Raw genomic sequence first — 20758 nt, forward strand, 5'->3', positions numbered from 1 at the left:
TTTACGAAAAATATGTAGAAGAATACATATCGGCCGAAACGGAAGAAAATATTTTTTTTTTATATATATATATATTTTGGGGGATATTTATTATAACAAAAACTAAAAAATATTATTTTTTTTCAAAATTGTCGCTATATTTTTGTTTATAGTTCAAAAACGAAAAACCGCAGAGGTGATCAAATACCGCCAAAAGAAAGCTCTATTTGTGGGGGAAAAAAGGACGCCAATTTTGTTTGGGAGCCACGTCGCACGACCGCGCAATTGTCAGTTAAAGTGACGCAGTGCCGAATCGCAAAAAGTGTTCTGGTCTTTGACCAGCAATATGGTCCGGGGGTTAAGTGGTTAAAGATTACCTTTCCTTTTCAATCTGCAGCTCTTAAATTCTCTGAAAATGCAATGCAATATGGCTACCTGGAGGTGTTCTTTACACAGATAGTGTATGGAACGCCCCTCAGAAACACAATTTCATACTTGTGTGATTGGCTCACCAATTTTCCCAGAACTCTGCACTAAGATACAAGTCAGATTTCAGGCATCCCCTGCAACAAGAATGTCATTTTTGCTGAGATACTCCCAATAGGAAACCATGTCTAAAGGGATACAGGACCAGCAGCTTTTCTTATTAGAGCCCTGCAGGTGCACAGCTGGTTGATAGTTATGAAACTACTCCCATTAGACTCACTCTAATGTGCACATAGGCACAGACAAACACACAGGGATTTCTTCGGAATAACAAAAGGAATCTGCAACACAGTTTGTTAAAATCCTTGTAATGTACATAGAACACCCAGAGGGGAATGTTTTTTACTCTTTAATACTGATTAGAGTAAAGAAAGGGGTTAGACAGAGGAACATTTAATAATAAAAAAAAAAAAAAATTGACAGCTTGCTTTAAACTGACTTCATCTGCAGATCGAAGTTGATTCCTTTGATCCGTAGATGAAGAAAAACAGTAGGATACAAAAAGAAACAGTGGGCTAGATTCAGCAAGAATTTACGTTGACGTGTCTATTGATACGCCGCGTAAATTCAAAGCTGCGCCGGCATATCTTCTTTCTGCATTCAGAAAAAAGATACGCCGAAATTAGGCTAAGATCCGACTGGTGTAAGTCTCTTACGCCGTCGTATCTTAGTTGCATATTTACGCTGGCCGCTAGGTGGCGCTTCCGTCGATTTCAGCGTAGAATATGCAAATGAGCTGTATACACCGATTCAGAAACGTACGTGCGCCCGGCGGATTTTTTTACGTCGTTAGAGACGTCATTTACGTGGGGTCATGTTTTATTTGCATAAAACACGCCCACCTCTTCTCAATTCGAATTCGGCGCTCTTGCGCCGAAAGATGTACGCTACGCCACCGTAACTTAGGGCGTAGGTTCTTTGTGAATCCAGCCCCAGCCTCACTAATACGTCCGCAATACGCTACACCCGCACAAACTTACGGCGGGCTTTCTGAATCTAGCCCAATGTTTCTTTTTTATCTTTGGCTGAGCGCTGAGCAATGTTGTTGATAAACATTCCCCGGCTGCTATTTTTATTTATTTTTTTCACAGCTCCAATTGCCGGAACTTCAGTTTACACTTCAGGTGTCAACAGGGGAACCCCACTGACAGCTGAATGAGTCATTGGTTGCTAAGGACGCGGCGGCCCAGCTCCTTAACAACCGATAATTGCCACGATGACAAAGCAGAGACCTTGCCAAAAATTCCTGGAATGTTTTAAGTCAGCAAACAATCAAATTTACCAAAAAATATTAAATACAGGAACCTGAAGGTTATTAAGCCCCAACAATAAGCAATACATGTTTATTTGTCCTTTAGGTGATTTAAAGTGCTGAGTGTGGGTACTTAAAGTGGGCATTGCTTGGCTGGGATTCCCAGGCAGGTCGACTGTGATACATAGGGTTAATGGTGCTGAAAAGAGGCTCCGGTGTCATTGGAACACGTAATCTTGGTGGCTGTAAAGCAGCGGGGTCTTCAGAAAAGTAGCATGTGTCTCCACACAGGCAAGGAGCAGATGTGGTATGGTAAGAGTTACCAGATGACGCCTGAGTTGAACTTGCATAAGGGAACATCTCAGGTTGGTCCCCAACTGGCTCGTTCTGGGTGTTTTGCAAATGGGGCATCTTAAGGCGTTGCCTGTTGTGTCGGCGAATGTTGCTGTAAATATGTTTCTCTGTGGAAGTATGTTCTGGTATAACATGGATCCTTGGGGGAGGGACTGAAGATGAGTTTGTGTAGGGAGGAGGATCAACCGGCAGAGAACTTTCAGAAAGCCACTGGTTCCTTGGGAGTGAGATTTGATATTGTTCTGAAGCTCTTGAAGGCGGTGGATTTGCTGGTTCTCCGTGGTGAGTATGTGGCCTCTGTGTTGCCTCATTATTTGAAAAATTTGCTTCAATAGGAGGTTCGTATGCAAGGTTGACTGAGGGCGAATTTCTTGTATATGGAACCTGTGAACTCTGAGCTCTGTTCCACACTTCTCGAGTGACCCCTCTCAGATTAAAGATCCTCCTGATTAAAAACAAAAAAGTTATAAAAGATTTTATTGAGAGTGGATAATACTGGTGGGCACATACCGACTGAGTACTCCAAACGTCAGGGCATCTTTAGGCAGGGCCGTCTTTAAGGCAGGGCAAATGGGGAAGCTGCCCTGGGCCCTGTCATTGTTATGGGACCCAAAGCAGCTGCCTCATACTTGCCAACTATCCCAGTTTAAATTCCCTTGTCCCTTGAAGTTTTAGTCCTGTGCTGTGTCCCGATATCTCAGTGTGAAGTGCTGCTACTAATGCTTTCCAGCTCTGCCCTATTGTTGTGTACAGATGACTCACCTGCAGACCTTGTGTTTACATTTAAATAACCGTCATTCATATGTATATAATGGGAGCATTCATATTGCTCTCCACCTGCTCTGAGACATACAATAAATATCAGCCAGACTTAAAATCAGTTTACTGTATCAGATCAGGCAGTGTTTATACAGCTATGTCTGTAAGTGTTTTAACTGTTTTTACTCATTAAATTGTGAATGGTCTTACGCTATGGAAGCCTCCTTGTGTTCCTTTTGAGTGCCATTGCTGGGATCAGGTCTCTGTTTATGCAGTGTAAGAACGGCAGGCTGGCTGTGGGACATCCTTCATTTACATGTTATAAGGCTTACATACAAGCCGCGTCAAGGTAAGGGGCTTGTATTAACTATTTCCATCTTCACCATTGCACTGTGGAAAGGTTTGGAGTCTGTCATTTTGGAAGCACGTTTTTTACTTTGCACTGAAGCACTCATCATGGAATCTTAATAGAAGTGAAGCACAGATGCACTTTATATTCATTCATTCTTTGCTTGATATTGCGTTGTTGACTATTGGATTGGATTGTTTTTCATTTTCACGTTATTATTGCACTGGACACGTTTCTTTTTATATATATATATATATATATATATATATATATATATATATATATATATATATATATATATTTTTTTTTTATATATATATTTTTTTTATATTGACATTTCTTGATATTTTTTTGTTTTGTTTTGAATTCCTTGGTGAATTATATGGGACACTTTTCACTGCAGCCATTTATGGATTGAATTTTTTTTTTCACTTTTATGCATGGATTGGAATTTTATTATTTATATTTCTTCCACTTTTTGATGTTTTTTTTCACTTTTATAGATATTATTCATTTATTGCACTATGCACTTTGGATTGGTTTGAGCTCATTTGCATATTTGCACTATATTATGTTATATGTTTATGAAGATACCTACTGCTTGTTAATTTTATCTGAACGATTCCAGATCACTCGCTATTAATATTGTGCGGGTCACTGGCACATTTGTCTTTTTTATCATCATTTATCCACTCTTATTACTCTCCACATTACTCAGTTAATGTTGGGTGGGTATATGATTTTATTCAGAGTGGAACACATTTTACACAGGAACCAGTGGAGCACATTTTCCTGAAAACGTATTCACATTATGGAAATCGTTATTGGTATTTAGTTTCAATTAGATCCTGTTGCAAGCGCAATTACACCCCCCCCCCTTGTCATTAATTGCTTTAAGTGTGTGAACACTATTAGTCGTGGCAGCTGCATTATTAGTTTGATTTTCTTATTTTAGCTTTGTTGTGCCCTTGCTTAGGTTGGTTTTGCTTATTAGTCCCCCCCCCCCCCCCCCCCGTTTTTATATAATAATACTGTATATACATTGATAATGATCACTTGACACTATATAATAATACTGTATATATACATTGATAATGATCACATGACACTATATAATAATACTGTATATACAGCGATAATGATCACACAATCATTGCACTGTATAATGTCAGTAAATTTGTGAAGTTCAGCACTGACACAGGAAGTGGAAAATAGTTTGCAGCAAAAATATACCTTGTGGTTAAACTGTGTGTGAGCAATGTAGGTGTGAATCTCATCTACCGTCTTTTTCTTCTCTGAATTGTCTGTTGCATTCATTTTTAGACAAGTACATGTATATAATTAGATAAACATAAATAACATTTACATTATGGATCAATGCTTTTTATGTTTCCATAAATAGTGTAATAATAATGGGACATGTCGATTGCTGGAAGGGGCAAAGAAAAAGATAGAAAGAGAGATGGTGATGGGAACAAGCGATAAAAATTGTGTGTAAGAGAGAATGAGAAGAAGGTGAAGGGAAATGAGACACAGTGAGAGTATGAGAGATGGTGACGGGGAGCAAGAAATAGAAACAGTGAGAGGAAGAGAGAGATGAAAAACAAAGAGAACACGAGAATATGAGATGGTGAGGGGAAAAAATGCCGCGTACACACCATCACTTTATGTGATGAAAAAAAACGACGTTTTAAATCGTGAAATAAAACGACGTTTTTGAAACTTCATTTTCAAAAACAACGTTGCCTACACACCATCGTTTTTTCAAAATGCTCTAGCAAAGCGCGGTTTACGTTCAGCACTCTTTTCCATTGAAGCTCGCTTCATAACTTGCTTCTGAGCATGCGCAGGTTTAAAAAACGTCATTTTAAACGTAATTTTGCCCACACACTATCATTTTAATTGACACAAAAAACGACGTTTTGAAAAACGACACAAAAAATTGAAGCATGCTTCAATTTTTTTTTTGTCGTTTTTCACAAGACATAAAACGACGTTTTCCCCCACACACGGTCATTTTAATTTAAGTTTTTCAAAACTTCGTTTTTTTTCATCACATAAAGTGATGGTGTGTACGCAGCATAAGAAAGAGAGACAGTCATGTAATACAAGAGATAAAATAAGAGATAGAGATGGTGATAGGGTACAAGAGATAAAATAGAAGAGAGTGAGTGTGATGGGCTACAAGAGATAAGATAAGAGAGAGATGGTGATGGGGTACAAGAGATAAAATAGAAGAGAGAGATGGTGATGGGGTACAAGAGATAAGATAAGAGAGAGATGGTGATGGGGTACAAGAGATAAAATAGAAGAGAGAGATGGTGATGGGGTACAAGAGATAAAATAAAATAGAGAGATGGTGATGGGGTACGAGAGATAAGATAAGAGAGAGAGATGGTGATGGGGTACAAGAGATATAATAAGAGAGAGAGAGATGGTGATGGGGTACAAAAGGTAGAATAAGAGAGGGATGGTGAGAGAGATGGAGACTGGAAACAAGAGACAGTCACGAAGAGAGAGAGAAGGAGAGAGAGATTGTGATGGGGTGCAAGAGATAGAGTAAGAGGAACTGTAAAGGGGAACACTAGATACTGATGGGGGAAAAGACAGAGGTGATAAAATAATAGAGAGAGAGATGTTGATAGAGTACAAGAGATAAAATAAGAGAGAGAGATGGTGATGGGGTACAGGAGATAAAGTAAGATAAAGAGATGGTGATGGGGTACAAGAGATAAAGATATAGAGATGATGATGGGGTACACGAGATAAAGAGATGATGATGGGGTACAAGAGATAAGATAAGAGAGAGATGGTGATGGGGTACAAGAGATAAAGATATAGAGATGATGATGGGGTACACGAGATAAAGAGATGATGATGGGGTACAAGAGATAAGATAAGAGAGAGATGGTGATGGGGTACAAGAGATAAAGTAAGATAAAGAGATGGTGATGGGGTACAAGAGATAAAGATAAAGAGATGGGGTACAAGAGATAAAGAGATGGTGATGGGGTACAAGAGATAAAGATATAGAGATTGTGATGGGGTACAATAGATAAAATAAAAGAGGGATGGTGAGAGAGATGGAGACTGGAAACAAGAGACAGTCACAGAGAAAGAGAGATTGTGATGGGGTGCAAGAGATAGAGTAAGAGGAATTGTAGAGGGGAACAATAGATAATGATGGGGGGGGGGGAGACAGAGGTGATAAAATAATAGAGAGAGATGTTGATAAAGTACAAGAGATAAAATAAGAAAGAGAGATGGTGATGGGGTACAAGAGATAAAATAAGAAAGAGAGATGGTGATGGGGTACAAGAGATAAAATACGAGAGAGATGGTGATGGAGTACAAGAGATAAAATAAGAGAGAGAGAGAGAGAGATGATGATAGGGTACAAGAGATAAAATAAGAGAGAGAGATGGTGAGGGGGTACAAGAGATAAAATAAGAGAGAGAGATGGTGATGGGGTACAAGAGATAAAGTAAGATAAAGAGATGGTGATGGGGTACAAGAGATAAAGTAAGATAAAGAGATGGTGATGGGGTACAAGAGATAAAGATATAGAGATGGTGATGAGGTACAAGAGATAAAGATATAGAGATGGTGATGGGGTACAAGAGATAAAGATATAGAGATGGTGATGGGGTACAAGAGATAAAATAAGAGAGAGAGATGGTGATGGGGTACAAGAGATAAAATAAGAGAGAGAGATGGTGATGGGGTACAAGAGATAAAGTAAGATAAAGAGATGGTGATGGGGTACAAGAGATAAAGATAAAGAGATGGTGATGGGGTACAAGAGATTAAGATAAAGAGATGGTGATGGGGTACAAAAGATAAAATAAGAGAGGGATGGTGAGAGAGATGGAGACTGGAAACAAGAGACAGTCACAGAGAAAGAGAGATTGTGATGGGGTGCAAGAGATAGAGTGAGAGGAATTGTAAACGGGAACAATAGATAATGATGGGGGGAAAGAGAAAGGTGGAGGTGGTGATGGGGTACAGGAGACAGAAATAGTGAGAGAGATGGGGTAGGGAAACAAAAGATAGAGAAAGATGGTGATGGGGTACAAGAGATAGAGCAAGTGTGTGAAAGAAAAAGATGGTGAGAGAGATGGAGATGGGAAACAAGCGAGCGAGCGAGAGGTGGTGATGGGGTACAGGAGACAGAGATAGTGAGAGAGATGGGGTAGGGAAACAAAAGATAGAGAGATAGAGAAAGATGGTGATGGGGTACAAGAGATAGAGCAAGTGTGTGAAAGAAAAAGATGGTGAGAGAGATGGAGATGGGATACAACAGAGCGTGCGAGAGGTGGTGATGGGGAACTAGAGATAGATGTTGATTATAAATCCATCTCTGACCATTCTATTATGATAAAAAATAACAATTCTCTTCATTTTGGGACCAATTTAAGATAATATTCAATCACAAAACCTCACCGAGATTTCTTCTTTGTCCAGCAGATGTGACAGATAAGGATAAGCGATCCGAAAATGAAGAATCCGCTAACCACCAGCGTGCCCACGAGAGCCGACTCAATGTTACGTCCACCTGAGACTGACAGAAGAGAACAAGCTGACTCCATGTACAGGACAAGGGCGCCCACACACCACTTCATATTTAATAGGTCACAACTGCTTCATACTTCATTTGCAGGAACTGTGCAAAGAATATATAGACTGAGCAAAAAAACAAGGTATGAATGTCACACATTCTGATTATCATCAGAAATTTGTATCAGAAATGTTCATTATCTTCATATATTCGCTATTACAGTATATCATTTGCTTCATATCATTCGTTATTGAAATACTTGCTATCATTTACACAAATATCTGAAGTGCGTGTTACAGTCACGTGAGCATTAGAACTGCTTAATGTAATGATATCATGTGCTGGACACAGTAGCAGCCATGTTGTTCAGGAATCATAGGTCAGCCATGACAGTCTTGCAGAACAATTACACATTGCAGCAGTGATCTTACCCCCAGGGCTGATCCTAGGGTCACAGAAGCCTGGGTGCAGAAATATTTCTGATGCCCCCACATGGGCGTGGTCATCTTCCTAACTCCTCCCCTTTACAAATGTTTCTATGGCTACGACTCAAACACAGAGATTCTCCCCTAAGAAGTCTTCATTGGTGTCACCCATCAGAGTCCCCCCCAGCAGGAGTCCCCCATCAGAGTCCCCCCCAGCAGGAGTCCCCCAGCAGGTGTCCCCCATCAGAGCCCCCCACCAGGTGTCCCCCATCAGAGCCCCCCCAGCAGGTGTCCCCCATCAGAGCCCCCCACAGCAGGTGTCTCCCATCAGAGCCCCCCACAGCAGGTGTCCCCATAGATCAGTACTTGTTCAATGGATCCATGTAGCTTGGGCGTGCTGGGAGCATATGCACATTACAGGGGGGCGGGGCATAAGTGGCATCTTTGGTTACATGGAGGGTGGCACTCGGAGAGCATTTCTGGGAGTGCACGAGATGATTGGCAGCAGCTCCGGCCAACCCAGAAGCCTCTCATCACACCGCCTATGGAAAAAGAGCCGACACATTCAGAGGGGAGACTGCTCCATGTACACCGGACAGAATTAAACGTGTTCCGGTACTAGGCTCCGCTGTGGTACCCAGCCCGGATTCCGGGGACAGTGGGAAGTATGCGCTCTTGTCAGTTGCCAGCGGAGAGAGCAAGCGGGATGGGGAACTGCAGCACCTGCTACATGTGCTCCGCCTCTGAAAACAGACAAGGAGGAGGGAGGGGAGCACTTTGGAGCTTTGGTGCCCCCACCTCTGCGGCGCCTGGGTGCAGAGCACCACCGTGCACCCTGCCTAGGATCGGCCCTGCTTACCCCCCTTCCCTCCCGCTTTAATTCATGGAATTCATAGGATTAACATGAGCACACTTCTAAAGAGCCATTATCTCAGCTTAGAGACATCAGAAACCAACGCTTGGGCCTGTGCAGAGATGCAAACAACTAATCTAGTTCTGGCAGGATGTATGTTTCTGCTGTCCAGGCCTACCGTAAAACTATGACCAAATCGATGAAGAATACATAGCATGCCATAAAAAAAATACCCATAACTAATGGGGATCATTAAAGGCAATCAGGGCCGAAAAATGACCCTTCAGAGACCTCTGCCCAATATAGAGAGAGGTAGAGATGGATGGTGTTGGGGGACAATGTGGGACCAGCCACATCCGATCCTGATGATACGCTCAATGCTAGTCCTGTATAGTATATAATGACTCAAGAGTGTTGAACATTCTGCTGGAGAGTTGAGGAGCAGACCGGTATTACCCTGTAATAGTCATCCCCTAAAAAAACAAGAAATCAGAAATGGGGGACTTTTAATTACGCTATCTCTGCACGGGACTAGTTTTTAAAGCAAATTACAAAAAAAATTGTGGCACGGTTACCCCATAAGACCCCATCAGGTTTTGCCCATAGGCAGCAAGAACTCTTTTCAATCAGACCCCCTTGAAAGTCCTCATCATCTTACCTGAGTCACCTTCAATCGTTAGACAGTTTTCTTGGCGCACTCCAGAAGGGTAGGTTATGACTTCACAACACACCACTTTGCTGGCCTCTGCTATCTCCAGTGTGTAGGTGGTCTCATCAATTTTGCTTAGTTTCACTATCAGTTGGTAAGAGAGCTGCGTGGCATTCCCCCAGACTGTGTTTAGAACAGCGATCATGTTGTATTTCCCATCAGGGAGACGTTCCTTCCAGTGCAACTGAGCCACCCTCTCCTCTGGGATGGCAGCAGTACATGAGATGAGGTAGGAATCATATAATGTTTGGGTGGAGGTCAGGATGAGATGAGAAGATGGCAGTTGAACTGAAGAGAAAAAAATCATATATGGTTAATTAAATTTCATTGATGGATTTTACATTACATATTTTGTAACATGTTAAGATCTGTCCCTCTAAAATGACCACCCAAATGTGGCCTGCTGGTTGTTGTGCATCTCTGCGACTTCAGTGGTAAATCCCATCTGCTATAATGTTTTCTCAACTTGGGTATTGATAGTTCCTGTTCTTCCTGTTGGGCTCTCCAAAGTATAAAATGTATTAAAAACGAGATGATTTAAAGTTTAAGAAGGAAAAGAAAGGCATCCCTTAATGTAGTAAAACAAACAGACTTGTTGCGCTTAGTAGACAATAAAAAAATATATAAACAGCTGCTGACACTATATTGCTGGACACAATAGAAAGAAATTAAATAAAAAAAAAGTGTAGCGCTAAAAAAATGAATAATGATAAAAAGCAAAAAGTTCATCAATGTTGATGCGTCATCAGGGGCCGTGATGACGCATGTTTATGACGAAACGTTGGGTGGATCTAGGGACGCGTGACGTAGGATGTGGAATATTCAAAATAAATTGGTTTCTACTTGGATGTCTGCACAATGAGCATTCCTTTTTTCTCCTTGCATTTATGTGGATATCAGAGTGCTTTCATTACATTGGAGCATAGTCATTGTAAGCTTTAAAAAAAATTAAGTGATTGATGTATACCCTTTTGCTCGTTTTGCACATGGTGGCCCCGATCCTGGTTTTCTGGGGTCCCTCTGCAGCTTTCTCGGCTCCTCCCCACATCAGGTTAGCTGGTGGGTGCGCTCCCTTGATACAGCTGGCAGCTATAACCACCAACTGTATCACTCGGCCTCGCCCCCAATGGCTGTCAATCAACCAATGAATGAGCCGAGAAGCCAGCGCATTCACGGCGCGGGACTTTCGAGGGGTCAGGTAAGTAAACGGGGGGCTGGGAGGCCGCTAATCCTCGGATGTTTTTTCAACTTAATGCAGGCTCACACTTACACCCAACTTACACACTTTAATCAGGCTCACACTTACCACCCAAACAGCAAGCCAAATTCAACTGTCTAACTGTATATGTTAAAAGCAGAGGATTGGTTGCACGCATTTGCAAGTACATGATTAAGCTGCAGAGCCATCGACAAGGCTCTCTGCGTTCTGCAGTCCTAACTAAACCGTTAAAGTCTCCTCAATAGAGGCATATAAATACTGATGGGTAGATAGAGAACAGGTGACTAGGGGTGTGTCCCCGCGGTATGGTAGTAAAGAGCAGTAGAAAAAAAATGCATAAATGTATAAGGGTGTAAAACGCATCTCCATCCCTGTATGGTATAAAGAAAACTGGCATTGGGACTTTAAAATCCTCTGCTTTTAACATACACAGTTAGACAGTTGAATTTGGCTTGCTGTTTGGGTGGTAAGTGTGAGCCTGATTGAAAACGTTTACAACTTTATACTTACTGTTTGCTTAAAAACGCATCTAATTTAAAGTCCCAAAATCTCCCCTCTTTTTTGTATCCAAAAGGGATGGAGACGTACGTTTTTCATATGCCTCATTTAAAGTCCCAATGCCAGTTTTCTTTATACCATACAGGGATGGAGATGCCTTTTTTACCCTAATGCCGCGTACACACGGTCGTTTTTTTGTGATGAAAAAAAAAACAACCTTTTTAAAAACGTCATTTAAAATGACCGTGTGTGGGGAAAACTTTGTTTTATGTCTTCTGAAAAACGACGAAACAAAAATAGAACATGCTTAAATTTTTTATGTCGTTTTTCAAAACGTCATTTTTTGTGTCATAAAAAATGATCGTGTGTAGGCTAAAACGACGTTTAAAACAACGTTTTTAAACCCGCGCATGCTCAGAAGCAAGTTATGACGTGAGTTTGAATGGAACAGAGTGCCGCCGTATATGTGCTGAACGTAACCGCGCTTTGCTAGAGCATTTTGAAAAAACGATGGTGTGTAGGCAACGTCGTTTTTTAAAATGAAGTTTGAAAAACGTCGTTTTTTTTCATGAGAAAAAACAACGTTTTTTTACAAGACAAAAAATAACCGTGTGTACGCGGCATTATACATTTATGCGGGGTTTTTTTTTAGTGCTCTTTACTATCATACCAAGCATAGGTGGAGGCGGGGACACACCCCTAGTCACCTGTCCTCTATCTACCCATCAGTATTTATATGCCTCTATTGAGGAGACTTTAAAAGTTTAGTTAGGACTGCAGAACGCAGAGAGCCTTGTCGATGGCTCTGCAGCTTAATCATGTACTTGCAAATGCGTGCAACCAATCCTCTGCTTTTAACATACACACATAGGTGTGCGTGGCCTATTACATTAGGGTGTGCACCCCAAAGCTAAAACGCAGAGCAACAGACGCAGTGGCAAGGCATATACACGTCACGGCCACAATGCTATGCTTCACAGCCAGAGTGCACAGTGCATAATTTTTTTACATTTTTTACTACCCTTTTGGGGGGCTTTTTGTGAAATATCAGGGATCTTCACAGACCCCTGATGATCAACATTTAAGTCTGAGAAAAAGACTAAGGACAGAATGGAGGAGCAGATACTAGAACTGATCCGCGCTGCAGGGGGAGGAACAAGAGGATCAGTATCTGCAATAAGGCAATACAGCCGGTCCCCCTGCTTGCCAGGTGCCTGGGCCCCCCTTTTGAATTACTAGGACATGGGCCTGGTACAGGAGGGCAGACTATACTTTCTTATCATTGTCTCTGGAGCACAGGGTGATTAGGGTGTGCCCAGGCACACCCGGCACACCCCTTGCGCACGCCTATGCATACACAGATAGACAGTTGAATTTGGCTTGCTGTTTGGGTGTTAAAGCGGGAGTTCACCCATAAAAATGTTACCCGTAGATTGATGCTCATTTTGTCTAGGGGAATCGGCTAGTTATTTTAAAATCTAAGCAGTACTTACCGTTGTAGAGAGCGATCTTCTCCGACGCTTCCGGGTATGGTCTTCGGGACTGGGCGTTCCTTCTTGATTGACAGGCTTCCGACAGGCTTCCGATGGTCGCATCCATCGCGTCACAAGTAGCCGAAAGAAGCCGAACGTCGGTGCGGCTCTATACGGCTCCTGCGCACCGACGTTCGGCTACTTTCGGAAAATCGTGGCGCGATGGATGCGACCGTCGGAAGCCTGTCGGAAGACTGTCAATCAAAATCGGAACGCCCAGTCCCGCAGCCCATACCCGGAAGCGGCGGAGAAGATAGCTCTCTACAACGGTAAGTACAGCTTCGATTTTAAAACAACTAGCCGATTCCCCTAGACAAAATGAGCAGGAATCTAAGGGTAAAAAATGTTATTTCCGGGTGAACCTCCACTTTAAGTGTGAGCCTGATTAAAAACATTTACAACTTTATTTATACTTACTGTTTGCTTAAAAACGCATCTTATTTAAAGTCCCAAAATCTCCCCTTTTTTTTTTGGTTATTCTCTAACGACCCAATCAAACTTTAATTTCATGATCCACGTTTTTTGAGGTTCTTATGCTTCTTTTTTTTAAGCAGAACGTATAAAGTCCAGATTCAATTTTATTTAAAATTGAATGTCAAAAACTTCCAACATGTTTCAGGGGTTCAAAGTGTCTCTTTCATCAGGGCTTGGTACTGCTGAACAGAAGTGAATGCAGGACTGATACAATTGGAGAGATTCTGAGTAATGAATCTGCTTGGTATTGGTGAAAAAAAGTGTTTACTGGACTAGACCCTCCTGAGGGGTACTTAATATGATCGCTTTAGATTCGAGTAAACCCAGCATATTCCTGGGGGTGGGGCTATTCTGTCACTGGATGCTACCAAAGCGTTCGATAGTGTGGAATGACCCTACCTCTTAGAAATATTGACTAGGTTTGGATTAGGGAGGCGGTTCATAGCATGGGTAAAAGTGCTTTATTCCAAACCTAGAGCTAGACTCCGAGTCAACAATAACCTCTCCCCCCCATTTGAGCTACATAGAGGCACCCGTCAGGGATGCCCATTATCCCCATTGCTGTTCGCCTTGGCAGTTGAGCCCTTGGCGATATTGTTTAGAACTACCCCGGAGGTGGTCGGGTTTTGCAGGGGTCAGAGGGAAGAAAAAATTTCCCTATATGCAGATGATATAATTCTATATCTAGCAGACACGGTAGCATCATTGCGAACAGCAATGGGGATAATAGGAGAATTTGGAGGCTTCTCTGGGTTTAACATAAATTGGTCCAAATCTATATTAATGCCTATAGATCCGTTGAGGGAACAGTTACCGGTAGGAGCAGAGCAGATTACTATAGCAAGCAGCTTTTGCTATTTGGGAGTGGTGGTTTCTCCGGATACAGCTGAATATCTCTAGCTGAACTTGGGTCCACTACTAGTAAAACAAAGAGAGAAATGTAATAGCTGGTGCAAACTCCCCCTATCAGTGGTAGGTAGGGAGAATTTAATAAAAATGATATGGGCTCCACAGCTCCTATATATTTTCCATAACTCAGCGTTGTGGATACCGAACAAATGGTTCAAAAGAATTGAGACCCAGATGCGGGAGCTGATATGGAAGAAAAAGGTAGCTAGGATCAGTTTAACCACTTTGCAACATTGAAAGGACAGGGGGGGACTTGTGGTCCCCCATTCTAAAACTTATTTTTTGGCCACTCCGATACAACAGCTGGCGGGATGGAGATTGGGAAGAAAGGGAGGACCCGAACAGAAATTTGGTGACCAGTACGGTTCCCTCATTACAGGCACCCTCTCATCTCGAGATTGACCTGCCTTGTATGCCACATTCAGCACCCACATCTTTCTCAAAAAGGTATGGGGGGAGTTACGGAAGACCCTGAGGATAGAGGGTGTGTTACCATTCACTCCAATATGGAACAATCCCAGATATGTAGAGCTACAGGAATTATCAGGCTTCACCTCCTGGAAAAAGAGGGGAATCTGGCTCATTTCGCAGTTATACGAAGGCGAGGCATTGAAAACATATGCACAGTTATGCAGGGAAAACCAATTAGCACCGCGGGGCTTTTATCAGTATCTCCAGCTTCGGCACGCTCTACAGAAACAACAACAAACACGATCGCTGGTGGTAATATCACCGTCAACTTTGATGACGGCGGTTTTGCAAGCAGAAGCTCGGAGAGGACTGATAACAAAAATATATGAGGGACTGCTTATAACAATACAGAACCATGCCGCCTTCAGAAGTCGTAGGAAATGGGTAGAAGACATTGGGGAGATAAACGAGGAACAGTGGGAAAGCGCACTTGAATCTGTTCCCGTGGTGTCCGTATCAGCGTCTCACAAATTATCACAACTTTTTATTTTACACAGGGCCTATAGAACAGCGCCACAACTACATAGATGGGGAAGAAGGGATACCCCTATGTGCCCAAAGTGCAAAGTTCAGCAAGGGGACTTCATACACTTAATTTGGAGATGCCCAAAGCTACATAGGTACTGGGAGGAAGTATCACAGGGGATTACCAGAGTAGCACAGGTACCAGTTCCACTGGACCCTCAGGTATACTTGCTAGGGATCATTGACCCTGGAGAGTATACAAAAGGAAAGTACTATATGATAACAAGGTTGCTGTACCTGGCAAGAAAGCTCATAGCATGCTACTGGATGGCCCCTGGGGTCCCCACAGGGAAGCAATGGATTGCGTATGTCAACTCCCTGTTGGGTAGAGAACACCTGGCATATAAACGAAGGAAGGCAGAGGGTAAATTTGAGGAGATCTGGCATTCCTGGTTAGGAGACGCGAGTGTCGCACCACCAAAACTGGTGACGGATAGATTCTTAATGTAGAGTGCAGAGGATAGTGAGGGGGGGGGGAGGTGTTGGGTGCAAAAAAAAAGAAAAAGGAGTAGTACATTGGAAGATCATGTGAATGAATAAATGTTGTATAATGTACTTTAATAGAAGTGTAATGGATGCCGAATAGGCATATGTATGTATTAAATTGGAAAAAAAAAGTGGATTAAAAAAAAAACAGCATAATCAGCATCTGGAGCGATCATACTAATTATGGATATAAAAGTGAAAGGAAAACCAAGCTGTCAATAATGAATGGAAGTAGCTGCCTGCACAACAGATATACTGTATATAAAGCAAGTGGAAAAGAGAAAGTGCGGCGCTCAAAATATTACTCTCGGTATGCTCAAAAGATATAAGTGTACATATAACCTCCGTAGTATACTTAATAAATTAATTAAATTGCACACATAATATGAAATCTATGCAAATGATTAATCAAAGTGATAATATAGCGCAATCATTGACTGAACAAAATTGTGTTATTCCAAATTTGGACATGATCCAAAATAATATGTGTAGGTTGAAAATGCACCAAATGAATATAGTGAATAAATAACCAATATTATATAAATAAATATAATAAATACAAAGTGAAGCACCAACGATGGAAATAAACCAAAACAGTGCTAGTGAACGAATGAAATATAAAGTCCAAAGTTGATCCACTTTGATAAAAGTGACTCTGTATATAGTTGTCTGTAGGCAATCCACCACCATGAAGATCAAAGGCTTACTAGACAAGATGGACCCAGCAGGGCATATGCCTGAAGGATCGAATGAGCTTGTTGGTTTAACACACCCAGGGAGAGGTACAGCAAGCACAGCTTCCAATTGGGCCAGGCAATGAGACCAGGCGACGATATTCCACTATATTGACATCAATGGGTATCCGTCGTATCTTAGGGTGCATATTTACGCTGGCCGCTAGGTGGCGCTTCCGTCGTTTTTGGCGTAGAATATGCAAATGACCTAGATACGCCGATTCACAAATTTACGTATGCCCGGAGCTATTTTTTTACGTCGTTTACGTTAGGCTTTTTCGGTGGCACACGCAATGTTAAGTATGGGCGTCGTTCCCGCGTCAAAATTTGATTTTTTTTTATGTTGTTTGCGTAAGTTGTTCGCGAATAGGGCTGGACGTAATTTACGTTCACGTCAAAACCAATGACGTCCTTGCGGCGTACTTTGGAGAAATGCACACTGGGAAATTCCACGGACGGCGCATGCGCCGTTCGGGAAAAACGTCAATCACGTCGGGTCACCAAGAATTAACATAAAACACGCCCCCTCATCCACATTTGAATTACGCGCGCTTACGCCGGCCCCATTTACGCTACGCCGCCGTAACTTAGAAGGCAAGTGCTTTGTGAATACAGCACTTGCCTCTCTAACTTACGGCGGCGTAGCGTAAATACGATACGCTGCACCACCGTAACTATGCGCGCCCCTACCTGAATCTAGCCTTAAATGTTTTTGAGTAGACGTGTGTTTCCTTTCAATTCATTTTGCGGAGGAAAATCATACTAATTACCCTTCAGGACCCCTCCAATCTTGGTTAGTTCAGTACACACTTTGTTCACCACTACCAAGGTCTGATGAAGGCGGACCCTTTAAAACTCAAAAATAGACATGAGCACAATGGGAAAATTTGTCATGTTCAGTTAATTATTTGTTTTGTCATATTCGAAATGCCAGAATGATTCATCTGCAAAATTGATCATCTTATTTAACTTTTATACCTTACTTTATTTATAGCAATATGTTTCCATTTCAAATTCAATTTTTTTTTTATTTCAAATTAATTTTTGAGTTTTCCCAATTCAAATTTGTTATTTTGTTTCTTTATAATTAATTTGAGATTAATTGAAAATCTTTACTATTGTGATTTGGAAATTCGGATACATCCGAATCACCGAAAACAAAATTTTCCCCCACAAAATGAATCAAAACGAAACACACGTCTACTCAAAAACATTTAGGGACAGATTCATGTACATCGGAGCATCTTTGAGCCCGCGTAGCGCATCTCATATGCGCTACGCCGACGTAACATTGAGAGGCAAGCTAAGTATTCACAAAGCACTTGCTCCCATATTTACGCCAGCGTAACGTAAATAGGCCGGCGTAAGCCTGCCTAATTCAAAGTAGGCAGGTAGTGGGTGTGTTGTATTAAAATGAGTCGTTACCCCATGTAAATGCATGGCCGTACGAACGGCGCATGCTCAGAATCACGTCGCATATCCTCCCTAAGATACGACGGCTCAATGCGTACGACGTGAACGTAACCTACGCCCAGCCCCATTCACGTACGACTTACGTAAACGACGTAAAATACAACGCTGTTCCGACGTCCATACCCTAACATAACTTACCCCTGCTTTATGAGGGATAACTATACGCCGGACGTACGCCTTACATAAACGGCGTAGCTTACTGCGACGGGGCGCAAGTACTTTCGTGAATCGGCATATCTAGGTAATTTACATATTCGACGTGTAAATCAATGGAAGCGCCCCTAGCGGCCAGCGTAAATATGCACCCAAGATAAGACGGCGTAGGAGACTTACGTCGGTCGTAGGAAGCCAAAATGCAGGCGTATCTTGTACTGTGAATACAGCGCATAGATACGACGGCGCATCCGTGGACTTACACGGCGTATAAGAAGATACGTCGGCGTAAGTCCTACCTGAATCTGGCCCTTAGTCTTTTATGACATAGGGGTCTGAACAAAATAGATTGAGGTGGGGGGCGAGGTGGGTGGCAAAGTGGGGGGTGAGGTGGGTGGCAAAGTGGGGGGTGAGGTGGGGGAGCGAGGTGTAGGGCGAGGGGAGTTTTTTTCAATTTCTGTCCTGAAGACACATAGTTAGTCAAGTTAAAAAAAGAAAAACTCTAGTTTTAACAACTAGTTCAACCAACAGAAAAAATATACGCCGATACACGCTTTCCCGCGCCGAGTTTTGAATACTGCGCCGACGTATACCGAGCGCAGTACACTCGGGTATAGTCGGGCAGTCTCGGCTCATTCCACGCTCACGTCCTGGACGCGAGAGTTGCCGAGCATTGCCGACAATACACGAGTGTACTGCGCTCTGTATATGTCGGCGCAGTATTCAAACTCGGCGCGGGAAACGAGCGGGGAGGACGCGAGGACGCCGCAGAAGGACGCCGGACCCGACGAAGAGGACACCCAAAGCCGCAGACGGACGCCGGACCCCACGAAGAGGACACCCGAAGCCGCAGAAGGACGCCGGACCCGACGAAGAGGACACCCAAAGCCGCAGACGAATGCCGGACCCGACGAGGCCGCCGATGGACGCCGCGCAAGACACCAAAACTGTAAGTGCAAAAAAAACGTTTTTTCCACAGGATTCGGGGCAATTTTAGGGGTGCGCTGTATACGCGGGAGCGCGTTTTACCGCGATAAATACGGTATTACTGTTAAGAAGCCTTTCTATACGTGGAGAGTAAATCTCTTTTCTTCCAGATGTTAAGAATGCCCCTTGTCCTCTGTAATGACCTAAAAGCGAATAAATCTACCCCAAGTTCACTATATGGACCATCTATGTACTTATACACAACAGGAAGAGACAGGATATTGTTCAAAAAATCTCTAATGCGGCGTACACACGATCAGACATTCCGACAACAAAACCATGTATTTTTTTCTGACGGAATGTTGGCTCAAACTTGTCTTGCATACACACGGTCACAGAAATGTTGTCGGAAATTCCGAATGTCAAGAACACGGTGACGTACAACACTACGACAAGCCGAGAAAAATGAAGTTCAATGATTCTGGATTCTGGGAATGCGTGGAATTGATTCCAAGCTGCAGACGTTCTGAATTTCTGACAAGAACTTTTGTTGTCGGAAAAACTGAGAACCGGCTCTCAAACATTTGTCGGTAATTACGACAGCAAATGTCTACACTCGGTTGGAATATCCGACCAAACGCTCACATCGAACATTTGTTATCGAAAATTCTGATCGTGTGTACGCAGCATAAGACAGGTGGCACCAGGAAAAAATGCCTCTATTGTGTGGGGGATGTGCTAAAATGAAAATTGTATTTTATGTTATGATTAGAATCAAGGAAATGTTCCTCTTTTCCTTACACTGTTTATTTGTTTTTATACGCATTATGCATATGTATGTATGGGAATGATCAATACTGCTTATTTTCCTTGATAAGATTTGTCAGATATGATATTAAGTTTTAAAAGTCAAAAGAACACAGCATTGAAAGTGGAGGATAAAGCTATTTTGAAACCAGCAAATGTTCTCCCATCCCCCTTCTCTTCACCCCCACCAAAGGAATTCTATGTAAAATGGCGAATGAGTCTGAATAAAAGACACGAGGGGACTCTATGCCACATGACAAGAAGGGTGTGTGCAGCTTCTCTGGAATGGACTTGTGAGGAGAAACCACCCTTTTATGTGAACTGACCAATGAGAAGCTTCATGCCAAGAGCAAGCCACACAGGGGAGGAGGGTAGAGTGGGTGTATCTGTATAATGTGAACCAATCAATGCATGTTTTGTGATTCTATGTTTTTAATAAAGCGGTGTGGGCCATAGCGCGGCCCTCTCTCTGCTGTTGAAACGTTGGAAGGCGAGCATGTGAAATGTGTTTGTCTGTAGATTGCACTGTTTCACCATATTAATTTGAATCAAACGGTAGAATGGGTCCCTCCCTGAGAAATTGTGTCAGGGAAATTAATTAATCCACATCAATTGTACACATTCCATCTCTGTTCTTGTTTTTCAGTAGCAATCCAAAATGTTTACATTTTCCTCACTGTGAACCTGGCAGAGGTTCTAGTCCTTCCCTATTCTATCTAGGTCTTGAGTAGATAGTTACACTTTACCTATCCAGTGCTGCTCATACATACAGATAAAATAATGACACCTCTCAAAGGTGAGGTTCTAGGAGAGCTACAATAATACT

The 20758-nt window shown here is 42.4% G+C and overlaps 1 protein-coding gene across 1 annotated transcript in view; it reads right to left on the bottom strand.

Annotated features, from left to right (window-relative positions):
• Window positions 1-1491: 1491 nt before the first annotated feature.
• The window catches only part of LOC120933491, a 35554-nt gene continuing 16287 nt past the window's right edge, over window positions 1492-20758 (bottom strand). Inside the window, exons 2-4 of the mRNA XM_040346724.1 lie at window positions 9674-10012; window positions 7623-7740; window positions 1492-2516 (exon numbers count right to left, since the gene is read on the bottom strand). Of these exons, the coding sequence (XP_040202658.1) occupies window positions 1829-2516; window positions 7623-7740; window positions 9674-10012 (1145 nt within the window). The 3' untranslated portion in view covers window positions 1492-1828. The remainder of the gene's footprint in view (window positions 2517-7622; window positions 7741-9673; window positions 10013-20758) is intronic.

Source organism: Rana temporaria, chromosome 3 (genome assembly GCF_905171775.1).
Source record: "Rana temporaria chromosome 3, aRanTem1.1, whole genome shotgun sequence".
Taxonomy (NCBI): Eukaryota; Metazoa; Chordata; class Amphibia; order Anura; family Ranidae; genus Rana; species Rana temporaria.